The following is a 26,246-nucleotide window of genomic DNA, read 5'->3' as shown; positions in this document are numbered from 1 at the left end:
GCGCCGCTCCTGATGCCCGCACGCCGACGTCTACATCTTTCCGTTGCGCAAATCAAAACATCCGGCGATGGGGGAGGGGGCAGCCAATGGCAGGCGGTGACGAGCCTCCCTCCCTAGCATCGCCCCCGACACGGTCTGCTATTGGCTGTCCCCCCGACACCAGATGTTTTCATCCGCGCAACAGGGAGATGCAGCGGTGGGTGTGCGAGTGCCAGGTAAGTACATTGTGCAGATAACCCCTTAAATTTTTAGGGAAGTGAAAGTATTAAAATGACAAAAAAAAAGTTACACCCACCATTCTGGGTCCCCTCCTTTCCGATGCTCCTCACCGCTACAGCCATGGCGTCACGTGTTTGGCTGTAGCGATGATGCACCCCTGTACCGCAGGTAGTCTCTGAAGCCAATCACTGGCCTCAGTGGTATACGGCATCAGACTGCTGAGATCAGTGACTGGCTGCAGCGATCATGTATGGTTTACGGACACATTGGTGGGAAGAGTGATGGCGCTGGAGTAGTGTAGGCGGCTCCGGGTGTTTTTTTTTTTTGCTGACTGCTGTCAGTGTCAGTGTAGGAAGGAACACACTCTATTGTAAACTGTTTAGTCCACAGATTTTCAGGAGGAATAACAGAGGGACAGCACAACGCAGAGTTCACACAAGAAGCCTCAGTATTAGGAATACAAATCCTCACATCTGACCTCCGCCACCGCAAGAACGGATTGCCATAATTGTATTAAATGGGGAAAAATGCTAATTATGCAACTCCCTAAAAATGACTCCGGGTCCGGTGTATGTGAGGCAGGGACACACAGCACAGCAGTGCTGCGACCGCTCGCGAGGCATCTCGGGAGTTGTAGTTCCTGCCACCTCGGGCCGAGTCACGTGCTCTCCGGCCACCGTGTCCAGTCATGTGACACGGATCATATGAGTGCGAGGAAGTGGGAGAAGCGAGACAAATACGTTTGAGAAAGAGGAAGTGAAGGAGAGCGGCTGCGAGGAGCGGTACCGCACCCCGGGGAGACGGTGAGTGCACGGGGAGCTGGGTGTGCTTCCTCCCTGCTGTCGGCCGGAGGGTGGCGCTGAATAGTGCTGTGTGGGCAGCTCTGGACGACAGGCTCTTAAAGGGGCAGAAACTGTCAAAACAGCCAGCAGCGGGCACAGCTCTTAGGTTTCAAGAGCAGAATGCCAAATAAATACTGTGATAGGATTGGACATGCTGAAGTTTGGATTACCGGAAGGATGGCGCGTGCTGAAGATTGGATTTCCGGAAGGATGGCGGGCGTTGAAGATTGGATTTCCGGAAGGATGGCGCGTGCTGAAGATTGGATTTCCGGAAGGATGGCGCGTGCTGAAGATTGGATTTCCGGAAGGATGGCGGGCGTTGAAGATTGGATTTCCGGAAGGATGGCGGGCGTTGAAGATTGGATTTTAGCGTGTCCAATTCTTTCGGAAATCCAAACTTCTGCATGCCCCATCCGTCCGGAAATCCAAAGTTCAACACACACCATCCTTCCGGAAATCCAAACTTCTGCATGTCCAATCCTTCCAGGAGGTTGGATTTCCGGAAGGATGGCGGGCGTTGAAGATTGGATTTCCGGAAGGATGGCGGGCGTTGAAGATTGGATTTTAGCGTGTCCAATTCTTTCGGAAATCCAAACTTCTGCATGCCCCAACCGTCCGGAAATCCAAAGTTCAACACACACCATCCTTCCGGAAATCCAAACTTCTGCATGTCCAATCCTTCCAGGAGGTTGGATTTCCGGAAGGATGGCGCGTGTTGAAGTTTGGATTTCAGCATGTCCAATCCTATCGGAAGGATGTGCGGCAGGGTGGATCGTGTTGAATTCCATTTGTCTGCTCCCCGGGGAGGTGCTTGGCAGTGCCCTACTCCTCTCCCCATTCAGAACACAGTCACTGTTGGCCGAACTGCCTGCACCCCGCATGGACCATCCAGAAGATATGACAGGATCAGGCTGAGGGGGTGATCACTGGTCACAAGATCTCCTCATCAGAGGTCGCTATGCAATGGCTCCTGCTGTGGGCGGTTGACCTTTATCAAATCCAAATTGTCACTCTTTGCCTCGAGATTAGGGGGAGTCCAGGACTTCTATTTTTCCGGTAGACGTCCATTGGCTGTGTCTGGCATTGCAGCCCCCCCCCCCCCCCCATACTGAACTTAAAGGGCTTGTCCTGGACTAGGTTTAATCAAACGCAGTGCTGTGTCTGGCATTGCAGCCCTACACCCCCCTCACCCCAAGACTGCAATGCCAGACACAGCACTGCGTTTGATTAAACCTAGTCCAGGACAAGCCCTTTAAGTTCAGTATGGGGGGGGGGGGGGGGGCTGCAATGCCAGACACACCCAATGGACGTCTACCGGAAAAATAGAAGTCCTGGACTCCCCCTAATCTCGAGGCAAAGAGTGACAATTTGGATTTGATAAAGGTCAACCGCCCACAGCAGGAGCCATTGCATAGCGACCTCTGATGAGGAGATCTTGTGACCAGTGATCACCCCCTCAGCCTGATCCTGTCATATCTTCTGGATGGTCCATGCGGGGTGCAGGCAGTTCGGCCAACAGTGACTGTGTTCTGAATGGGGAGAGGAGTAGGGCACTGCCAAGCACCTCCCCGGGGAGCAGACAAATGGAATTCAACACGATCCACCCTGCCGCACATCCTTCCGATAGGATTGGACATGCTGAAATCCAAACTTCAACACGCGCCATCCTTCCGGAAATCCAACCTCCTGGAAGGATTGGACATGCAGAAGTTTGGATTTCCGGAAGGATGGTGTGTGTTGAACTTTGGATTTCCGGACGGTTGGGGCATGCAGAAGTTTGGATTTCCGAAAGAATTGGACACGCTAAAATCCAATCTTCAACGCCCGCCATCCTTCCGGAAATCCAATCTTCAACGCCCGCCATCCTTCCGGAAATCCAACCTCCTGGAAGGATTGGACATGCAGAAGTTTGGATTTCCGGAAGGATGGTGTGTGTTGAACTTTGGATTTCCGGACGGATGGGGCATGCAGAAGTTTGGATTTCCGAAAGAATTGGACACGCTAAAATCCAATCTTCAACGCCCGCCATCCTTCCGGAAATCCAATCTTCAACGCCCGCCATCCTTCCGGAAATCCAATCTTCAGCACGCGCCATCCTTCCGGTAATAATGGGGGGGGGGGGGGCTGCAGGACTGCATGGTGTCTCCACTGTTGTGACTTTGCTGTCTCCTCCTAGATGCTTCCCTTTCTGTTCTGCGCTGTGCTCCTGGGAGCTCTATCAGTAGATGCTGCACCTTCTTCCGATGAGATCACTTATCTGCCGGGGCTTAAGAAGCAGCCATCTTTCCGCCAGTTCTCAGGCTACTTGGACGTGCCTGGAGGAAAGCATCTCCACTACTGGTAAGTGTGACGCCACTGCCTCCATGTGAGTGATCCTCCGCTGTCACATTCACAAACTGGGCTCCAGATCATTAACCATCGCTACGATGAAGGCCTCATGCACACAACTATTGCAGATCCGCAGAATATGGATTCTGTCAAGTTTTGGTGGACCCATTGACTTTAATGGGTCTGTGGTCCGCGTTTTGCGGTCAAGTATAGGCCACATTCTGTTTTGTGGTTTCTGCATTCTTTTGTCCGTTCTGCAAAGTGTGGACCATTGAAGTCCATGGGTCTGCAAAAAAAATAAAAAATACGGATGGCACCAGACTGCATCTGTCATTTTTGCGGATCCGCATATGGTAGTGTGCATGAGGCCTAAAAGGAACCTGTCGTCATCAGTTTTGACACCATACAACTCTGTGACTTGTACACAGAGGCTAGGAAGACTTCTCCAAACCACGTGTAGCACCGGTAATATAGTATGGCTTAGAAAAGGGGCCTTAAAGGGGTATTCCCATCTTCATCATCATCATCATCATCCTCATTTGCTTGAATTGTATACCCCTAATTAAACGTTTTTCTAAATATATAGCATTAAAAAAAAAAACGTACTGTTCTTTGTAAAATCAAATTCTCCTAATCAATTGTTTATCTTCGCTGCCCATGGATACGGACACCGCTCGCCGGCCGCATCCATGGGCTGCGCTTGCGCAGAAGAACTCCGGCATCCAGTGGCCGCCTCCATCGCAAGCGCGAACGAGCACGGCTCTGGGCGGCCGCGCATGCGCAGGTCTATATTCTAAACGTGGCACAAATAATTATAGATCAGCGCATCAGAGAATAGTGTAGAAGGAGGAGGAGGGGAGCTGTCCGCTGCTGTGTATAACTGCGCCCCCCACTTCTTTCGATTTCAGGATGGCCGGGCGGAACCCACCATCGGGCGCTGCGCTGCTGTGTCAGCCCAGATGCCGGACGCCTTCACAGGCACCCGGCTTGCCATGGTATATCTAAGCCTGATCAGGCTCCTGCTAAAGGGCCCCCCCCAAATCATTGGTGACAGCGGCAGTTCTGATCGGAGTCCCAGCAGTGTAATGCTGGGGCTCCGATCGGTTACCATGGCAGCCAGGACGCTACTGAAGTCCTGGCTGCCATGGTCAGTTACTCTACAGCAATATACTTACATGCGCTGTGGCCCGGCGCTCCTTCTTCTTGTAACTCGTCACAGGTCTGTGCGGCGCATTGCTATAAGCATAAGCAATGCGCCGCACAGACCGGTGAGCTACAAGAAGGAGCGTCGGGCCACAGCGCATGTAAGTATATGGAGGCACTTGGGTTGATGGAGGCATATGGGGGGGCTGATGGATGTAGCAGAGCTGAATATGCTGCTGTTCAGCCATAGTTCTAGTGGGGAAGGGAATAGACAGATATAGCATAGCTGTATATTTAGCGGGTCAGCATCAATGCTGGTGGAAGAGAGAAACTGATGTAGCAGAGCTGAATATGCTGCTGTTTAGACATAGTTCTAATGGGGAAGAGAATAGACAGATGTAGCAGAGCTGTATATGTGGCGGGTCAGCATCAATGCTGGTGGAAGAGAGAAACAGATGCAGCATAGCTGTATATGTGTCAGGTCAGCTTCAATGCTGGTGGAAGAGAGAAACAGATGCAGCATAGCTGTATATGTGTCAGGTCAGCTTCAATGCTGGTGGAAGAGAGAAACTGATGTAGCAGAGCTGAATATGCGGCTGTTCGGACACAGTGCTGGTTGAAGAGATAAACAGACAGATGTAGCAGAGCTGTATATGAAGCTTTTCAGACACACTGCTAGTGGGGGGAGTAGAATAAAGATGTAGCAGGGCTGTATAGGAAGCCATTCAGCCAAAGTGATGTTAGGGGACTGGAGAAGACACATGTAGCTGAGCTGTATATGCATCTATAAAGATACATAGTGTAAGGTTTATACACAACTGTAGTACAGCTGTAATGGAAACAAATCTGCATCAGTGCTGGGGGTGGGGGTAGGTCAAGCTTTTGGGCTAATGTATAATATGGAATTATAGTTTTTGATGCACAGAATGGGTTTGTAAAAGATCAGACTGAGATTTTATGTGTAAAACTGCAGAACAGCCACGTGTCAGGCTAGGTCTACACGACGACATTTATCCAGCGACAGATGGGGCAGAATACACTGCAACATTTGTTGCGCCAATGTCGTGCGACAATTTTTATAATGGTAGTCTATGGTGTCGCACTGTGACATGCGACACGACAGTCGCGGAAAAATCCATCTCGAATGGATTTTTTGCGACTGTCGCATCGCAGTTGCAGCATGTCGCATGTTGCAGTACGACACCATAGACTACCATTATAAAAATAGTCGCGCGACATTGGTGCAACAAAATGTTGCGCGACAAATGTAATTTGCATATGGCACAGGAGTTGTTAAATGTGCAGTATGACTGCTGCTATACATGCATATGTCCTGAAATGTTTCTCTAGTCCCTATATAGCGATTTAGGGGACTCAAATCTTATTATGGCTTCCCTATAACGATTTGCCTTTGTGTCCAGTTAGTGATGGGATCCCAAAATCTGATTCCCCCAGTTCTGAGAACGATGGCATGTATTGCATCATCCCCTACTCCTTATATATTGTGTATCTCCAGGTTCGTAGAGGCTCAGAAGAATCCCAGCTCTAGACCCCTGGTCCTGTGGATGAATGGCGGTCCTGGCTGTAGCTCTCTGGATGGACTGCTGACAGAACATGGACCCTTCATTGTAGGTCACTGTTCAGACGTCTGTATCTGGAGGTTGTATTATTCTGTCATTCCATGACCATGCTTGGTTTGGTTGCAGATCCAACCCGATGGAACATCGCTGGAATACAACGACTTCTCTTGGAACATGGTAACACCTGCAGGCAGTTTTATTCGTGCTCTTGTTCTCACTTTTAGGACTACTACAGTTTTTTTGTTTTATGTTTAGATTGCAAATGTCTTGTATCTTGAGGCTCCAGCCGGTGTAGGCTTCTCCTATGCTGATGACAAGAACTATAAGACCAATGATACTGAGGTAAGAAGACCCATGTCACAGAATAGCTATACCCCATTTACTAATTGTTTCTACTTATTTCACTTAAAGAGAATCTGTCAGCAGTTTTGACCATGCAAAACTGCTGACAGCACTACGTAGGGGCTGAGGAGAGTAGGACAAACACACCTTTTGTGGAACGTTTATTATCAGGAGTAGTGAGAATATGAAATTTTATACTACTCGGTCCTGCTCCTGCAAGGGTCCAGGAGGTGGAGCTTCACTGTGTAGACCCCTCTGCATTGAACCTTTTCACAGCCCCTCCCCTTTGCTCTGAGTGACAGCTGTATTGTTTCCCAGGTTGGATGCTAGACGCATGAAGACCTGCCTCCTGGGCGCTGCCAGGTGCAGAACCTGATGATAAAAGCTCCACAAAAGTTATGTTTGTCCTGCTTTCCCCAGCCCCTACCTAGTGCTGACGGCAGTTTAGCATGGTCAAAACTGCTGACAGATTCCCTTTAAGTTCATTTTTTGAAAATGGTTGAGGGACAGGAAACATATATCCTCCCTCCTAGTCCTTTCTCACACACACAGTTTGGGATACATTTTTTGATACAGGGGTTATCCTACAAAAAACATTAACCCACAGGATAGTTAATAAGTCTATGATCCCTGGGGCCCCCCACTAATCACCAGAACAGGGGTCCCACTGTGGGGAGGACTTTAATTGCTGTGCTGCTCCATTAGGACTGACAGACAGCGAAGTACTCCATGGTTTTGTAGTACTTCACTGTCTGTCAGTCCCATAGACATTGAATATAGTCACAGGGTGAATGCTCACAGTTGTGCAGTGAGAAGGAATGGAGGACTCAGGAGCCTAGCCTGTGGATAGATAATGTATGTTTTTTTTTTTTTTGTTTTTTTTTATCATGGCATAATGCATTTGTCAAGATCAGAAGTCATGAAAAAAGATGTTCATGGGGGAAATTTACTAGAAATGGCGTAAGATGTGGCATTAAATCTATAGATCTTAAATGGTCACTAACTTTTCACATAACTTTGCTATCAACATAACTATCAGTAGTACAAGCAGCCCTAAGAAACTTTGTAATATATTTTATCAGAATAAAATGCCTTGTTCTAGAGTTATCAGCTGTTTCTTCCCCTTTCCTTTTATAAAATTACTTCCTTTGAAATTTTATGAGAAATCCATCTTGGTGAGACCAGGATTAGACTCGGCGCACTGAAGGATCAGGCATCATCATCCCATACAAGTGTATGGGGAGGGGAGGGAGGGGGAGTGAGCAGGAAGTGAGTGAGACATACACACAACCAGAGAGACTGCACAGCTAATTAGATAGTAATCTCAGTCCAAGTGCTATATGCAAATCAGTACAGGTCAGTACTTCACTGTAATTTCGTCTATGATCTTAGGGCTCATTCTGAGTGACTGTGAGAAAGTTAAGAAGCAGATTCTCCTTTACTTTCTGGGTGCAGTGGATGGAAGCTAGTGTCCACCTACTAGATCTGGGAGGAGCCTACAGAGGAGAAAATTACTAAAAGAAATTCCAAGTACAAGTCATATAATGCCAGAAAGGGCTTTATAGAAAACACTCCAAATTTTGTTTAAAAAGTCTGCTGGTGGTATCTATCCCTTGTCAGGGACTCCCAGGGACATATAGGAGGTTCCTGACATGGGATCGCCCCTAATGGTGCGGCTATTCCGGTTATAGGCAGGGCCAATAGACTGTAGGGCCAGCATTAAAGAGGACCTTTCATGGAATTATTTTTGTTTAATTAAGTACCTTTACTTTCTGGGTACCCCTCGCTTGCTCCACTGTGCCCCCCTGCAGTATGTTAATACTAAGCATCAGTACAGGGAGGAGGAGATGCCAGGGTTTCTCAGGGGGCGTCTCCTTCCTGGCTGTGCCACGGTCCAATTGCAGCGGAACAAATCGCACCCAGGTAAAAAAAACACTGCTTTCCTCCTCCCTGGCTGTCATGTGTTCTGCTGCGAATGGACCGTGGCACAGCCAGGGAGAAGGAGGCGCCCCCTGAGAAACCCTGGCGTCTCCTCCTCCCTGTACTGATGCTTAGTAATAATATAGTAGGTGCCAAAAATGCAGCGGGGCAAGCGAGGGGTATTTGGGAAAAACAAACAAACATGAATAGCAGCATCAGCGGAGGGTACCCCGCAAGTAAAGATATGTAAAGGGGTTTGTACTGCATATGCCCGGGCCCCTCGCACTGAATATACTTGCCTGGCTCCCCGCTCCCTGGTCCCCACAACGCTATTGCTGCTTCTCCCTGTTCGTGGATGAAAACATCCGGTGAAGGGGGAAGGAGCCGCCAATGGCAGGCGGTGACTGGGACGAGCCTCCCTAGCATCGCATCCGCTTCTGATTTCTATGGGGCCACCAAAAATGCAGATGGCCTCAAATGATAGAACATGTCCTATTCTTGTCCGTTTAACAAGAATAGGCATTTATACCATGGGGCCCACAAAAAATGCAGGATGCACATGGACCAGATCCACAGTTTGTGGACTGCAAAACGGATACAACCGTATGATTGTAGCGTAAGGGGACATTCACACAACAGCATCCATTTAGCGGTCCGTAAAATACGGATTTGGTCTGTGTGCATCCCGCACTTTTCTCCAGCTTTATTGAAGAAATGCCTATTCTTGTCTGCAAAGCGGACAAGAATAAGACATTTTCTAGAATTTGTGGCATAGGCGGTAGGGATGCAGACAGGACACGGATGACATCTCCGATTCCAGACGGCAGTGGCTTGTAGTGATAGAAGAAATTCCCAGACATTGCGTATAATGTGTGAATTTCTCTGTAGAAGTACTTGCTTGTCTTTGATCCATCTTGCCTTTGTTTTGCAGGTTGCCCATAATAACTATCTGGCCCTGAAGGAATTTTACAGGCTCTTCCCAGAATACAGTAAAAGCGATCTTTTCATCACAGGGGAGAGCTATGGAGGGGTTTATGTCCCATCGCTGGCTGTGGAAGTCTCCCAAGACGCCAGTATAAATCTTAAAGTAAGAGATTTGTCTTGTCTTCTGAAATGTTCACTGAAGGGATTTGATATTTGGAAAGGGTGCCATGTACCAAGAGCACGCCGATCGCCCGTACATTGGGTGCAGGACGCTGTAATTAGGATAAATCATAGGCGCTCGTTCAGTCAAAGGATGCGGCTTGCCGAGCGTGCCTATGTAATGAACGAGGAGAGGGAAGGAAGTCGTCACCACGCGCCCATGGCAGAACAAAGCAATCGGGCAGTTAAAATCCAACATGCCTGATCCTTTATCACCCCTGACAGAGTCGGGGACGCCATACACTGGTCAGACGACTTCTGCTGACATAGATCTAATGTGTATGGCCATCTTAAAGCGGGCTTATTTTTTTTTTTTTTTTTTTTATATAGTTTAGCTAAATACCATTACTTGTGGGGTACCCTCCGCTGATGCTGCCAACCTGCCTGTTTTTTTTGTTTTGTTTTTTATAAATATCGCTCCTACGCCCCACTGTCCCCCTGCAGTTTTCCCGCTCAGCATGTTAATACTGAGCATCGGTACAGTGAGGAGGAGACGCCAGGGTTTCTCAATGGGCGTCTCCTTCCCCCTGGTTGTGACGCTCTCCGCTGTGATTGGATCGCGGCACAGCCAGGGAGAAGGAGACTCCCATTGAGAAACCCTGTCATCTCCTCCTCCCTGTACCGATGCTCAGTATTAGCATACCCAGCGGGAAAACTGCAGGGGGGCACAGCAGGGTGTAGGAATGATATTTAAAAAAAACAGGCAGGGTGGCAGCATCAGTGGGGGATATTCCACAAGTAAAGGTATTTATCTAAACTAAAAAAAATAAATAAATAAAAACACGAAAGGTCCACTTTAAGGACTATGTATAAATCTGAGGCAGGGTAATGAATACTATGGGGGATGGATTTCACGCGCATGTATAGTACTTATGAGGATTTTTTTTTTCTGTGTATGTTTTTAGGGAATTGCTGTTGGCAATGGACTGAGCAGCTACGAGGCTAATGACAATTCTCTGGTTTTCTTTGCTTATTACCATGGAATCCTGGGCAGTGAGTAAGTAGCAATAGTATTATTATGTAGTAGTAGTAGTAGTATTATCACTACTGATGTTTATTATTACTGATGTTATTAAACCGTACCTGAGTTTTCCAAAAAAGTTTGCATAATGGTTGTGCTTCTTTGTACAATCATAACTGTGAGAGAGCCAGGTCTTTTTTGGGCTTCCCTAATGCCTCATTCAGCCATATTATTTTCCTCTTCAGCTGCACAGCTAGATGCATTTCACTCAGAAGCAGGGGATGTCTCTCTTATGTGAAATCTGCTAGCACTGTACTGCTGTGAGTTCCTTCCCCTTACTTCCCACTATGTTTTCAGCTCTGGAGCTCACAGAACAAATAAGCAGGGATAGATCACACCTACAGACACACAGTGACCTATCAACGGTTTTGATGGGTGGGGGTCTGAAGGCCAAGACCGCCACCGATCACTAGAATAAGGAGAGAGAAGCTCTCGCAAAGCATGCCAAAAGCGAGACTGGCCCATAGACTATAACACTGAGTCTCCAGCAGAGAGAAGAGAGGACACTGTGCGAGTGCTTCTCTCTCCTCAATGTAGCAGTTGGTGGGGGTCTCAGCACTCTGACCTCTGCCATCCCAAACTTTTTGTTTGTCTCTGACATACATCTTATTTTTTTTTTTTTTTTCAAAGTGCAGTGACAATTTAAAGGGGTATTCCCATCTTACTGTATGATGCCATGTCCTTATGATACGCTATTACTTTATGATCGGTGGGGGTCCAGTCTCTGGGACTATCACTGATTTTGAAAATGAATGGGCCACAGCTGTGGTTTAAGAAGGTGGGAGAAACCCTTTACCCGCCCTGACTGCAGATACGTGGAACGATCTGTCAGCACCGGTAGTTATTAGACTGCGTGTGGACAGTAATCTGACGTCCGAAAACCGCTATAATCTGGAAGTTGTAGATATTGGTTTTCACCGTTGCCTTACATTCTGTATCTTGCAGCCTTTGGTCTGAATTGCAGAAATTCTGCTGTAAAGAGGGAACTTGTCAGTTCTACAACAACCCCGACACTGAGTGCTCCCTGCGGGTAAGTCCGCGCCGCCTTGCGGGTATGGACGGAGGGGTTTGTAAAGAGGAAGCATCTTTAGTTTGAATAATTATTGCAGAAATATAGAATTTTTTTTTTTCTGTATTTAACCATTGATATGCCGCCTTCTGTGTGTATGCAGGTGCAGGAGGCCATGCATGATGTATACAGCAGTGGACTGAACATCTATAATCTGTATGAGAACTGTCCCGGCGGGGCCCCTGGAGAGATCCGGTATGTATGCTGATACATTTGAAAGGACTACAATGTGCCCTTCATGGGATTATAGTCCTACTGTCGGCACAACTAACCAGTGAGCATGCATGTTTACTGCCAGGAGATGAGCATCATCCCGTATGTATCTGCTGAGTATTGGCAGGTTTGCTGCAGGGACCGTTCTCACATTTTTGACATTATAAAGCCTGAACGTTACAAATAATAACTCAAATGCTACTACTAATAATACAAAAATCATATTATACCCAGCTAAATGTGGAAATGCCACTCGGCTGCCTTCATGCAATTTTGCATCTAAGGGTATCATTTTACAAAAAATGCTGAAAAATGATCGTCTGCAGCTACAAGCCTGGGATGTGCAGATCCTCCCAAGGCCTATTTCACACGGGCGTCATATTTTTGGGCCGGATAAGATGCGGGTGCGTTGTGGGAAAATGCGCGATTTTAAAACATTGTAATGCGTTTTGCGCGTGAGAAAAATCGGCATGTTTGGTACCCGAACGTCTTCACAGAAGTTCGGGTTTGGGTTAGGTGTTGTGTAGATTGTATTATTTTCCCTTATAACATGGTTATAAGGGAAAATAATAGCATTCTGAATGCATAGTAAAAATAGGGCTGGAGGGGTTAAAAAAAAATTAAAAATAATTTAACTCCCCTTAATCCACTTGTTCGCGCAGCCCGGCTTCTCTTCTACCTTTAACTGTGAGGAAAAGGACCAGTGGTGACGTCGCTGCGCTCATCACATGGTCCATCACCATGGTAAAAGATCATGTGATGAGCGCAGTGACGTCGCCACAGGTCCTTTTCCTCACAGATGAAGACAGAAGAGATGCCGGGCTGCGCGAACAAGTGGTGAGTTAAAAAATTTCCCTTTTTTTTTTTTTTTTTTTTTTTTTAACCCTTAACCCCTCCAGCCCTATTGTACTATGCATTCTGTATTAAGAATGCTATTATTTTCCCTTATAACATGGTTATAAGGGAAAATAATAGCAATGATCGGGTCCCCATCCCGATCGTCTCCTAGCAACCGTGCGTGAAAATCGCACCGCATCCGCACTTGCTTGCGGATGCTTGCGATTTTCACGCAGCCCCATTCACTTCTATGGGGCCTGCGTTGTGTGAAAAACGCACAAAATGGAGCATGATGCGTGAAAATCACCGCTCATGTGTACAACCCCATACAAGTGAATGGGTCCGGATTCAGTGCGGGTGCAATGCGTTCACCTCACGCATTGCACCCGCGGGGAAATCTCGCCCGTGTGAAAGGGGCCTAATAGTAAAGGTTCAGCATGTGCAGAGCTCCTAAATGCCACTTAGGTCTGTGTGCACAAAATTATCACAAGTGAAGAGACCAATAATCTGTCATCTGGTAGACTTTCACGTCATGGAGTGGACAGATGGGGTTCATTAGATGTGCAACCCCTCATCTTGTCACATTTATTGCACCAAAGAGGTGAGAACCAGCACATAACCTCATCCACTGGTAAAAGAATGACAGTGCCAAGATTGTCCCCTTGAGGGGGGGGAGACCGTAACGGGCTGTCATGTTTCTTCCTGATGTCCCTAGCGGCTTCCTCGCCTCCTGAAGACCCTTCCAAGGACCGGGACAATTATCAGGATGAGTGTTTGGGTAAAAGGGCAATTATCAGGAATGAGAGTTTACCCAAACACTCATCCTGATAATTGCCCTATCGAAATATTCCACCGATCACCCGACAGAGAAGCAGAATGCTCACATCTTTTATGTGGCACATGAAATCCTCATTTGCTGGCAGCCGATCTTCCTATGGAAACGTGGATCGGCTGCTATCAAACAGTGAACATTTATGGGGACAAACGATCGCGCTAGGGATTGTTTGTCACCATACAAGGAGACGTTTGTGCATGTAAATGCAGCGATCGCCTCGGCTCAATGGTCAGGCAATGATTGGGAACTAGCCGTTTATTCTCAATCCTCGCTTGTGCGTTGACCCTTGAAAAGGGGGTCTGAAAACCCCTGTTCCGTGACTTCAAACGAGAGCTACACTCCAATCATTGCACCTGGAATAATGAGACTGATATAATTTGAAAATGAAAATTGTAGGATGTAACATTACGTACAGTGATAGGTTTATACTGCAGCTAAGGGTTTCCTAATCCGTGCTACTTCTGTTTTACAGGGACAAAGGAGATCACATAGCTGTCTATTACCCCGGGCTAATTTCACCAAAAATGCATGTGCACTTTGAGAAAGTAAGTGCATAGTATGTATACTCTGAAAAATCCGTAGAGACTGGTCCACCGCTCGTCTTCCATTAGGCGACTTTCACATCAATGTTTTGAGATCCGACAGAGGATCCCAAAACCAGGCCAAAATGGTTGTGTTTAGGTCCAATGTATTGTGAATGGGGTTTGCTCCATTTTGCGTTTTGTGTCCGGTCATCAAAACGAAACAAACCGGGTCCGTCACTAAAAACAATGTAAGTCAATGGTGCCGGATCCAGTTTTTTCGGATCCCAAAAAAAAAAAAAAAAGATCAGTCACCCATTGACTTACATGGTCTTTAGTGCCGGATCCGGTTTGTTGCATTTCGATTTATCACAACCGCATCGTAACTGAACGGATGAGTCCTGATGTGTTAAATCAAACAGAACCGTTTTGGTCCGGTTTTGAGATCCTCTGCCGGATCTCAAAACCTGAAACCAAAGCACAGATGTGAAAGTAGCCATTAAGTGGCTCAGTCACCAGGTCACCCCTATTAAACCAAGCACATAGCCTAGTAGGGTTGATCCTGCAGTTTAAAATCATACCTTCCTCCTCACTGTATGAGCACCGCTATGGGGCGCCTACTGATGTCTAAACTCCCCTCCCTTGATTGACAGCACTAGAGTATGACTTGGACCTGGTCTATCCAGAGGAGGAAGGGGTGGTTAGATGTTGGGAGGCATCGCATAGCGGTGCTGGTACTGAAAAACCCTGCTCCTGGTGCTTGAAATCGCCTGCCAGCAAAGGAATACAAGTATGCTTTATCAACGACCATGGGGGCGACAGTGAGGAGGAAGGTATCATTATACACTGCAGGATCATCCCTACCAGGCCTGGTTTATTAGGGGTGATCCTGGTGACACAGCCGGGTATTCCAGTTTTGCAAATTTCAGCATCCATTGAGAGGAAACAACATATGATATCATTTACTATTTGTGACTGTTTATCTGTAATGCCCCGATTCCTGCACTCCGATGCGGTGATGTGACATTTTCCTCTGTGTTGGTTCCCTGTCTGATTACATCAGGTCTATCTTTGAGGCTTGGCAAACAGGGGCAAACTCGCCATGGAGCGTATACATAAATTTTCTGGTGGGCTGCCTGAGCCCTCCTCATGGGGTACATAATGTTCTGGTGCTAGGAGCATCAAGTACTTCTACACCTGGCTGGTGGCCGCAGATGTCCTCCTGAGTTCAACTGTATTGCTGTCCTCAGGATGGTGATACAGTTGAAGCTTGGAAGAGCTGGATCACAATTGTCCCCATCCAGGTTGTCACCTATCTTCACATACAGAGGTGTAACTAAAAAAAAATAGGGAAAACTGGTTCCTTCTTTGTTTTTGGTTTCCTTATTTTTGACATGTTGCTCTAATTGATGGGGCTTACCTGTTTATAAGTGACCACAGCTCGTATTTGCCTGCATGGAACCCCATGTTTAAGCATTGAATTGCATTGGTACATTGGGGCAGATTTACTAATCCTGTCTAAAATGTAGACAGTATAAACGTAGGCAGTCTGATCTGATGTATCACGACGACTCGGGTTGATACATTTGGTGCTAGACCCTTTTGGCAAACTTTATATCACCTGTTGCCTGGCTTATTTTACGACAGATTTGTTTGCCAAAATTTTCATGCACGTAGATGCATCTAAGGCCATGTCACGAAATGCCACTTTACTTGACCTGATGTAGAAGGCGTTCCTTCCCGGCAAGGTCCTGCTCATCAGTGGAGGAGACTGCTGCGTTTACATGCAGCCATCCCCTCCGTGCTGCCGGCGAACGATGATTTAGGTGTCTGCTCGAACTATCCTATTACCCAAGGAACGAGCGTTTCCTTTGTTCAACAGGAAATCGGCGGCACCTTTACACCAGCAGATTATCGCCAACGAGCCCCAGAACATCAGGCAGTATAAAGAGCCCATAAGTCACATGCAGTGGATTTCTCTAAAACAAGATGTGTCAAATTTTGGGGCATTTTGTGACGCGGTCTAGGTGCAGTCACATTGGTAAATGTTTAGTGTTGAGTATTTTCTACGATCTAGGTGTTAGGTTATTGCTCACTGTGACCTTTTCTGTGCGATGCAGAAGCTGGTTCTTCTCTCCAGCGTAGCGAAGCCTGTTAAAATGGACCCACCGTGTGTGAACAGTACGGCTTCCAGCACCTACCTAAACGACCCATTTGTGAGGAAGGCCCTGCATGTTTCTCCTGAGGTCAACAAATGGGAGGTGTGCAGGTGAGGACTCCTTTCTTACTCTCCTCACCTTTTGGGCAAATTTTAATTTTTAATTTTTTTATTTTGTAAATAATTGCATTTTACTTATTGTGGGCTAAAATTCTTTCTTTAAATGGGTCGTTATTAAAAATGTTCAGCTGTTTTTGAGATACAGGGGTTAAAAATCTATCTGCTCATTTGAAGCTTTTTCTGTCTTTTGATTTGAAAAAAAATAAATAAAAGATTTTTAGCTCAAAATAAGTGAAATTCCGGTTTTGAAATCCAGCAGAGGATCTGGGTTGCTGACCTTATACGGAACCATTCATTTCAATGGGAACACAAAAAGAGGAAGTTTCTCTGTGTGGTTTCCGTTTCCGTATGTCCGTTCCGCAAAGGGATAGTCGTGTGCATGAGGCCTAAGGCAGTATATGTGCAGTGTGCCCATTAGATCTCAGCCCATATGGTGGTGGATATGTTGGGCCTACATTACTGTATTTGTATGGGACTTGTGGTATTGCGTTTATTAACACATTGATGTTTTTGCAGTTTTGATGTCTACCGGAACTATGGGCGCGTGTACGAGACCATGAAGGACCATTACTTAAAGCTGCTCAGCACTCTGGTAAGAGAAGTGGGGCTGTAGAGTATACCAGGATTAGGAGGCCTCATGAAAGCCTACTAGAATAACGTGGACTTTATATGATTGAACATTACGGTGTTCCTCTGACCTTAATCGCAACACGTGCCGATAAAGAGCCACTTTGCCTTATTGTAGTGACCACAATGCACTACTACTACAGGATTCACGTATTCCTAGCTATCACAGAACCCCAAGTCTTCATTGTATCCTGATCACACACATGTCAGGCCCAGGCCCCCTTAATCATGTGTATGTTCCTCTGACACGGTTCTTGCTCTTTTCAGAAATACCGTATTCTGGTGTATAATGGAGATGTAGACATGGCCTGCAATTTCCTGGGTGACGAATGGTTTGTGGATTCTCTGCAGCAGAAGGTAAATACTGTTGGTTCCCCCTTCTCTCTTTTTAAAGAGGTTTTCCCATCTCAGACAATGGGGGCATATCTCTGGCATATGCCCCCATTGTCTGATAGGTACGGGTCCCACCGCTGGGACCCACAGCTACACCAAGAACAAAGGCCTCAAAGTTGTGGAGATGCTCAGCCATCCTCCATTCATTTCTATGGGGCCGCCGAAAATAGCCGAGTCTATTTCCTTCAGCCCCATAAAAATAAATGGGAGCGGTGACCGCGCAAGCGCGGTGTGCTCACATATGCTTGTCAGGGGAGAGTGCTTGGCGGTGGTAGACCCGGTGAAACCCGGGTTCCTTCCACCACCTTCCCCGCTCCGTTATTGGTGTGGGTGCAGATCCCAGAGGTGGAACCCGCAACTATCAGACAATGGGAGCATATCGTAGTGATATGCCATCATTGTGCCAGATAGGAAAACCCCTTTAAGCCATTCCACAATCCTTGAATTGGCGTAAAATACATTTCAGCCTTTTCTCCTGATGTCGTTTGTGGATTGAACGTTCTGTGCTTGTTTCATATAGTTTTACTATCGAGGTTGATGCATACAGTATGCATCAGGTTTCCATGCTGGGCAGCTGCAGACATCCACCATGTTATGTGTTTTATCTGTGCCCACGCAGGGCATTTGGAGCTCTGTATCAGACCAAGTTCCAGCTGCTATAAAGTTATATTAAAGGGGTTGACTATTTTCTAAAACAATCTAAAGTTCTATAACCTTGTGGCCTGTACCATAGGAAACCCGAAGTCCCTCATTCCTTACCAGAGCACCTGATTCTGTGTTGCCTGCACCCACTGTTCAAAGATCGAATACGTGAGCAGCAGGAATCAAGATGGTGGCAGTCACATGATTTAGCCATGTGATCACTGTCCCGGAAGCACAGACTTCCGTGATTGCGCTGAAAATATTCAGCAAGTGCACAGATACATGCAGAAGAATATCCCTCATCTAAACATGTGCAGACTGGGTACGTCCGGAGGTTCCACTGGGTACGTCCTAACGTTCCACTGTTAGGTGGGCAACTGGGAACATTGAACACTTAGGGGGCACTGATAATAAATTACGGGGCTTAGGGATTTCCAGTGCTGTTGTGACATTATAGAGTTAAAAGGATTTTCCGAGATTCGGATATTGATGACCTATCCTCGGGTTCAGGTTGGCTAGGGTCCAACACTTGGGACCCCCAGCGATCAGCTGTTTGAAGAGGCTGCTGCACTCACAGGAGCGCCTCGCAGCTTACCAACACAGTGCCATCCATTGTAGAACAGCTTTGCTTGGTAGCGCAACGCAGCCCGATTCACTTGAATGGGACTGAGCTTGCACCTAGGCCATGTGACTGACGAATGTGACGTCCCTGGCCTAGGAAGAAGCCACTCTCACCAAAGCGCTGGATTAGTGGAGGTGCCGGGAGTTGGACTCCCACGATCAAATATTAATGACCTATCCTGAGTGTAGGTCATCTGTAGGAAATTCTCAGAAAACCCCTTTAATTGTCACAGAATTTTAGACCTGTTGAGATTCAAAAAATGTAAACAAAATCATTTTTCAAGGTTTCACATTTACTTAAAGGGGTGGTCTCCGTTCAGCAAACGGCATTTATCATGTAGAGAAAGTTAATACAAGGCACTTACTAATGTATTGGGATTGTCCATATTGCCTCCTTTGCTGGCTGGATTCATTTTTCCATCACATTATACATTGCTCGTTTCCATGGTTACGACTACCCTGCTATCCAGCAGAGGTGGTCACACTTGCACACTATAGGAATAACCGCCATCCTGTCTGGTGGGCAGGACTTTAAGAGCGTACATAGACATGCAGCAGCTCCTGTCCCCTAAACCTCATATAGCGGTGGCCGTAACACCTGGAAACAAGCAGTGTATAATGTGATGGAAAAATGAATCCAGCCAGCAAAGGAAGCAATATGGGCAATCACAATACATTAGTAAGTGGCTTGTATTAACTTTCTCTACATGATGAATGCCACTTACTGAAGTGACAACCCCTTTAAAGCAATCGCCTAATACAGGCATGCTCAACCTGCGGCCCTCCAGCTGTTGCAAAACTACAACTCCCAGCATGCCCGAACAGCCTACAGCAGGGCATTGTGGGAGTTGTAGTTTTACAACAGCTGGGGGGCCGCAGGTTGAGCATGCCTGGCCTAATATATTCTTGATGACCAGTTCTATAATGCATATGTTTTAAGAGTGCGGGACAGTAGTCCCATGGGCGTCCTGACGCTCACAACGTCATAGTAACCTCCCATGCACACGATGAATGCTGCTCCGGGACATATGGCCGTATATCTCGGGGGGAGGGGGGGGGGGGGGCGGCATACGGTCGTGTTCATGGGCGCTTACACTGCATTGTGGTCAAATAAACCACATAAGTAAAGGCAAAATACGTATCTATTTACTGATTTGACCCCTTTCCGATGTTTAGCTGCAGGTAAAGCGCCGGCCATGGCTTTATCCAGATGGAGGCCAGCAGCAGATTGGAGGGTTTGTGAAGGAGTTCTCCAACCTAAGTTTCCTTACAATCAAGGTATCGTAAAACCTGTATGAACCTAGACGTGTGCCGCTGGCACTTCAGGCTATTCCTGTCCAAGCTTTCACAGCATGTCCACAGGCTATGCTATAAATGACTGATGGGGGGTGCCATTACATTAGGTGAACCAAGACCGCCGCCAGCATTCACTTTTACCACTGAGTCTCAATAGACAGATGGCCACTTTTGGCTATTTCCGCTGAAGTTCAAGGGGCTGTCCCATAAATAATATTCTACAGTTTTAAAGCCAGTACCTGGATCTGAATACTTAAGAAATTGCAAGTAATTAAAAATTGAGTTTTTCAATGACCTCTATCTGTATAGCGCCACCTGCTGTTTGCTCGTGTTCTAATTTCTCTGTCCTGCTCACTGAGGTGGATGCACATGTTCAGTTCCATCCTTCAACTGTCACCAGCTGCAGCAGAAAGGACATGCCTTCTAAGAAAGTACACCCCCTCCCCCATAGCTGACAGCTTGATATAAATCTAGCAGAACAATTAGCAATGAATAGGAGATCTCTGGATCCATGTGAGGTACAGGGCTGGTTCCAGCTTTGTTAGGTGGAGGTTGTCATGTACTAGTTTATGTATAATTCTCCTTTTTTACATGAATCATGGGATAACCCCTTTAACTGCCAGTCCCAATTTCATCAAATTGAGCTATGGAGAGGTCTGAGGGGCTTATAGGGGGTCATTTATTAACCATTCTTACAACAGTTTTTAGGTGGTAATAAGCATTGCAGGACCCCATTTTGCAAGTTTTTAAAGCCCACGTGACTATATTTAGTTGCATGCTGTATTTTCACTCTGTCCTCGACACTGGTGGTGTGAATGTGCCAGGCCCATATCGCCAATATTTAACCCTTCCGGAGTGTTTTTTTTTTTCCCTTCCGTCTTGTGCTCCTTGCCTTCCCAGAGCCATAACTTATTTTTATTGGTCTGTTCACATAGCCATATGAGGCTTGTTTTTTGCAGAACAAGTTGTACTTTCCAACGCCACCATTTAATATTGCATATAATGTGGGAAGCGAGGAAAAAATTCCAAATGGGGTGAAAGTTTTTTTTTATTTTTTTTTTTTATTTTATTTACGTTCGATGCGCGTTAAAACTGACCAGTTACTTTTATTCTACAGGTCAGTACGAATCCGGCGATACCTTTTTTATATGTACAGTTTTTCTAGCGTTTTTTTGTCACCATATTTTGACCCCTATAACTTTTTTGTAATTATGTTTACCGAGCTGTATGGGGGCTCATTTTTTGGGGGGTGATCTGAACTTTTTATTGATACCATTCTGGGGTGTGTAACTTTTTGATCACTTTTTTATAAAAAAAAAAATTGTAGAAAATGAAGCGACTAAAAACAGCAAATCAGCTATTTTGGACGCTTTTATCCGTTTTGTTGTTTGCCGTATAGGGAATATATTTTTTATTATTATATTTTTATACTATATATTATATTTTGTTATAGTTTCCCTTACGGAACTTTAACATGCAATCTTCTGATTGCTATTCTCATAGACTCCAATGCACTTGCATTGGAATCTAGGAGAAAATTGCATGTTTCCTATGGAGCCCTATTACAGGCAAGGGCTCCATAGGAGATACTATGCAGCTGCCTCCTGTCATTCATAAAGACAAGGGCTGCTGCAAACACGCTTCGGCTCCTCCAATCGCCACACTGGGGGAGCCGGAGCACAACCGAAAGCTTTCGGTTTTCAGCTTGCTCAGATGCCGTGTTCAGGATGACCACGGCATCTGAGGGGTTAAATGTTTGCGATCGGCATTACTGCCGGTTGTGGACATTAGCCGCGGGTGTCTGCTAAAAGAAGCAGGCAGCCACCCGCGACCATGGCGCTCCCGCAGCGGGGGCCATGTTTAAACACACTCCCGATGACGTACATGTGTGAAAGGGTTAAGCTTGAAATGTACTCCAGTCAAATGCTGGAGCATATTTCACTCTAGGCGCATGGACTGGCGGAGGATGCACCCTAAAATGGTGAGGCCTGCATCCTCCGGCAGCACAAGGTCTATCAAAGACCAGCGTAAAACGTCTGTGTCTAATAAATGACCCTCATAGTGTCTGTGTTATGTTATGCTTGTCACGTTCTACAGTCTATATTCACTTTTATTTTTTCTTCTGCCAGGGAGCGGGTCATATGGTGCCTACAGACAAGCCCAGCTCTGCCTTTGTCATGTTGAGCCGCTTTCTTAACCACGAGCCTTTCTAAAGAGAGATTGTGACCACACAATATTTATTGGGGTCTACTTCAAGATCCCGGAGCACGTCGTGTGCAATCTGCTCTACAACGACTGCGCTTCCTTGACCAAACTCTTGTGTCCTCCTCACCTGTGTGTCTCCTATGAACGGGTCCTTGTCTCAGGGCGGTTATTAGCACTGGAATCCAATTATTCTCCATTTTTCTGAAGGGTGTTTTTATTTTATAAATGAAGAACGTTTTATCAGATCTGTGGCCTCAGTCATCATCGTGTCCCTCGTGAGACTCCTGCCATGTGATCTCGCATATTTCCGCTGTATGTCACACAGTGTGATTGATTTATGCACAACGAAATGTATTTTTATTTTTTTCTGCAAATCTTCGGTAAACTGAGATCACTAACTTCAATAAAAAATTATTAATTTCTTTACTTGTCTCACTGTGTTTTTTCGACTTTTTAAACCTAAATGATGGCGCTAGTGACGTTTGTGTCGCCCCGTTACTTTCTGAGGAGGGGGCGGGGACAGCTGGTGTGGCATATTTATCATCTTTTATGCCAGTTTTCTGGTGTAAAAACATTGAAATCTATGGCAGTCTAGGTACATCTAACAACTGGGATTGGAGTTATCTCCAATCCCCAGCAGTGAGAGCAACTGTATTAGGCTATGTTCACATTGACGTTAAAAATTTCGGTATTCTGTTCCGACACAGAATACTAGAATTGCTGTATCCGCCATATGCCAGACACCACCGGCACTCAATGGATCTGAACCACTATAATGGGGTCCGCCGGGTTTCTGCCATGGGTACCAGAGTTCTGTACGCAGCTGTATTTTCTCGGCAGTATGCAGGTAATATTTTACAACCAAGCTGAGTTTAAAGTATCCTACACAGTTCTGTCTCCTCTGCAAAAACTAACAATATATTCTCTATTCGATCCAAAGGGGCTAACGGATTCGTGTGGTACCCCGCTGCTGACTTTGAGTATGTATCATGTACAACAACTCTGTTTTCTGTCCCATAAACAATTCTTTACCCATGAGCATATACCTTGTCGTCTAGTCCCTGCATTTGTAGCTTTAGCACAAGGTTCTTGTGTGGTATAGTATCAAATGTTTTTGGAAAATCCAGATATATCACATCTGCACCATAACCAACATCCAAATTTGCTTCCTTATAGAAACACGTGTTGGTTAGTGTATTACTGTGAGATCTGACTTAGGTGCATAAAGAGTTTACTAAACTATGATAAAAGATATCTACAAAAGATGACATACAGAGTAAAGTCACCAAAGCCGTGAACAGATGAGCGAGCTCCCCATCCACCATTTCCCAACATGGCACCCGGCCGACATTCGTATGACACCAAGAGATGGTGGTAGAAAAACACATCTTACCCTGATGTTGTCCTCAGTAGAGCTAAACTCTTTGTTACATAGCTAGATGTTTTCTAGACTCCTGGCTCCTACTAAAGGTGTAGGGCATGCACAGCTACTTCAGATCTCAAGAATGCGGCCTCGAAGTATACAAGGAATTAAAGGTGAGAGAACCACTAAAATACCTGGCTATACAGTTGGGCAGGACCAGTCCTGTGTGAATCGATGCTGGTCATCAGCTATTACTTTATTCTTATGATCTTATCTCTTATATAAAGTTTTTGAAGGTATTCTATCACAGATGTCAAACTTACCGGACGCTTCCAGCTTACCTTTCTTAAATACTGGCATCACATCAGCCGCCCTCCAGTCCTGTGGCACTGACCCTGATAAATAAGAGTCTAAGAAGATGAGATCCAATGGTCTATCAACTACGAAACTCAGTTCCCTCAGTACCCATGAATGTATACCATCTGGGCCATGGGCTTTATCCATATTTAATTTGCTAAGACGGTGATATTTGACAGAGATCCTTGATTACTGCCCCCCTGAATGATATCTGGCACTGGCAGCTCACTGGTGAACACGGGTGCAATGTGTGAGGTGAACGCATTGCACCCGCACTGAATCCGGACCCATTCATTTCTATGGGGCTGTGCACATGAGCGGTGATTTTCACGCATCACTTGTGCGTTGCGTGAAAATCGCAGCATGCTCCTCTTTGTGCGTTTTTCATGTAACGCAGGCCCAATAGAAATGAATGGGGTTGCGTGAAAATCGCAAGCAAGTGCGGATGCGGTGCAATTTTCACGCACGGTTGCTAGGAGACGATCGGGATGGAGACGCGATCATTCTTATTTTCCCTTATAACATGGTTATAAGGGAAAATAATAGCATTCTGAATGCAGAATGCATAGTAGGGGTTAAAAAAAAAATAATAATAATTTAACTCACCTTAATCCACTTGTTCGCGCTGCCGGCATCTCTTCTGTCTTGTTCTGTGAGGAATACGACCTTTGATGACGTCACTGCGTTCATGACATCACATTCATCACATTTGACCTGGTGTACATGTCCGGATTTTAGCACGTTTTTTCATTAAAGCATTCAATTGGTCGTTTGGAAGCTGGATTTTCTCTTTTTCCTATATGTTCATCACATGGTCCGTCACATTATCCATCACCATGGTGATGGATCATGTGACTGACCATGTGATGAGCGTAGTGATGTCATCAAAGGTACTTTTCCTCAGAGGTGAAGACAGAAGTGGATTAAGGTGAGTTAAATCATTTTTTTAAAATTTTTTAACCCCTCCAGCCCTTTTTTACTATGCATTCTGTATTTAGAATGCTATAATTATGTAATAAGGGGAAATAGTTACATCTACACAACCTTGAACCCAAACCTGAACTTCTGTGAAGAAGTTCGGGTCTGGGTACCACAGTCATTTTTTTATCATGCGTGTGCAAAACGCATTGCACCCGCGCGATAAAAACTGAACAACGGAACGCAATCGCAGTCAAAACTGACTGCTATTGCGTACCTACGCGCGCGGGTTTGCCACAATGCACCGGGACGCATCCGGACCTAATCCGGACACGCTCGTCTGCAAGGGGCCTAAGAGCTTAATATTTCTGCCTTCCCTTTGTCTTCTACTATTATATTCCCATGGTTAACTTTTAGAGGGCAAGTATTATTACCTTTTTTGGATTTATATATTTATAAAAGTTTTGGGGATTTATTTTAATGTTATTAGCAATTACCTGTAGCTAATGTTTTTATCCATTTACATTTCCTGTTCAGCTGTCCAGAATGCTTCTTTTTTTTCTGGACCCTCGGCCTTCGGCATTTTAAATGCTTTTTTGTTTTTCTCATTATGTTCAGTAAATCCTTCTTAGCCACTTTGGATTCCTTTTACTTTTGGACATATGGAAAGACTAAGTAAAAATTCCATTTGGATTTACAAGGTGGTCTCTTCTGCCCAAGAAAAAGAACTTTCTATCACGATGTGGCTATAACTCAAAGATTCAAAAGACAAGTATCTTGGGTAAAATGGGGTGTTTTTTTGTTCCACTGAAAAACATCCCCCCCCCCACTATGGGAGATGTTGGTCCATGAAATCGGACAAAATTGGACCTGTCCTATGTTATACACAGACCATAAAAATAACAACCTGTATGAATAATCCCATAGACTGCTTCTGTTCTTGAAAAGGCCATCAGACAGCCATTTTTAACTGTTGTTTGGATGTAGCCTTATTGCTATATGCTATTCTGAGATATGCTTATATCCGTATTCTGCTATTACTTCACTTCAGTAAGTGGCATGTATCATGTAGAGAAAGTTAATACAAGGCACTTACTAATGTATTGTGATTGTCCATATTGCTTCCTTTGCTGGCTGGATTCATTTTTCCATCACATTATACACTGCTCGTTTCCTGCGATCCATCAGTGGTGGTCGTGCTTGCACACTATAGGAAAAAGCATCAGCCTCTCTGGTGGCGGGGACCATGGGAGCGCACATAGGCTGGTGATTTTTCCTATATTGTGCAAGCACGACCACCACTGATGGATTGGAGGATGGTCTGTAACCATGGAAATGAGCAGTGTATAATGTGATGGAAAAAATAATCCAGCCAGCAAAGAAAGCAATATGGACAATCACAATACATTAGTAAGTGCCTTGTATTAACTTTCTCTACAGGATAAATGCCACTTACTGAAGTGAGACAACCGCTTTAAAACTAGGTTGGTCACCATGTATAATCTCTAGGATAACTTTAGCTTTGATCATATT

The 26,246-nt window shown here is 45.7% G+C and overlaps 1 protein-coding gene across 1 annotated transcript; it reads left to right on the top strand.

Moving 5' to 3' along the window:
* Positions 1 to 867: 867 nt before the first annotated feature.
* Positions 868 to 22,497, top strand: CTSA (cathepsin A). The gene is made up of 15 exons (XM_044299313.1): positions 868 to 1,022; positions 3,238 to 3,401; positions 6,049 to 6,160; positions 6,239 to 6,289; positions 6,368 to 6,454; positions 9,306 to 9,461; positions 10,423 to 10,514; positions 11,484 to 11,568; positions 11,711 to 11,802; positions 13,965 to 14,037; positions 16,134 to 16,282; positions 16,808 to 16,883; positions 17,186 to 17,275; positions 19,751 to 19,852; positions 22,000 to 22,497. The coding sequence occupies exons 2-15, from the start codon at positions 3,238 to 3,240 to the stop codon at positions 22,081 to 22,083; spliced, it is 1,413 nt and encodes a 470-aa protein (XP_044155248.1). The 5' UTR covers positions 868 to 1,022; the 3' UTR covers positions 22,084 to 22,497.
* Positions 22,498 to 26,246: the final 3,749 nt, after the last annotated feature.

Source organism: Bufo gargarizans, chromosome 6 (assembly GCF_014858855.1).
Source record: "Bufo gargarizans isolate SCDJY-AF-19 chromosome 6, ASM1485885v1, whole genome shotgun sequence".
Taxonomy (NCBI): Eukaryota; Metazoa; Chordata; class Amphibia; order Anura; family Bufonidae; genus Bufo; species Bufo gargarizans.
Note: the sequence above shows the minus strand (reverse complement) of the source record. Positions and strands in the feature narration are given on the sequence as shown.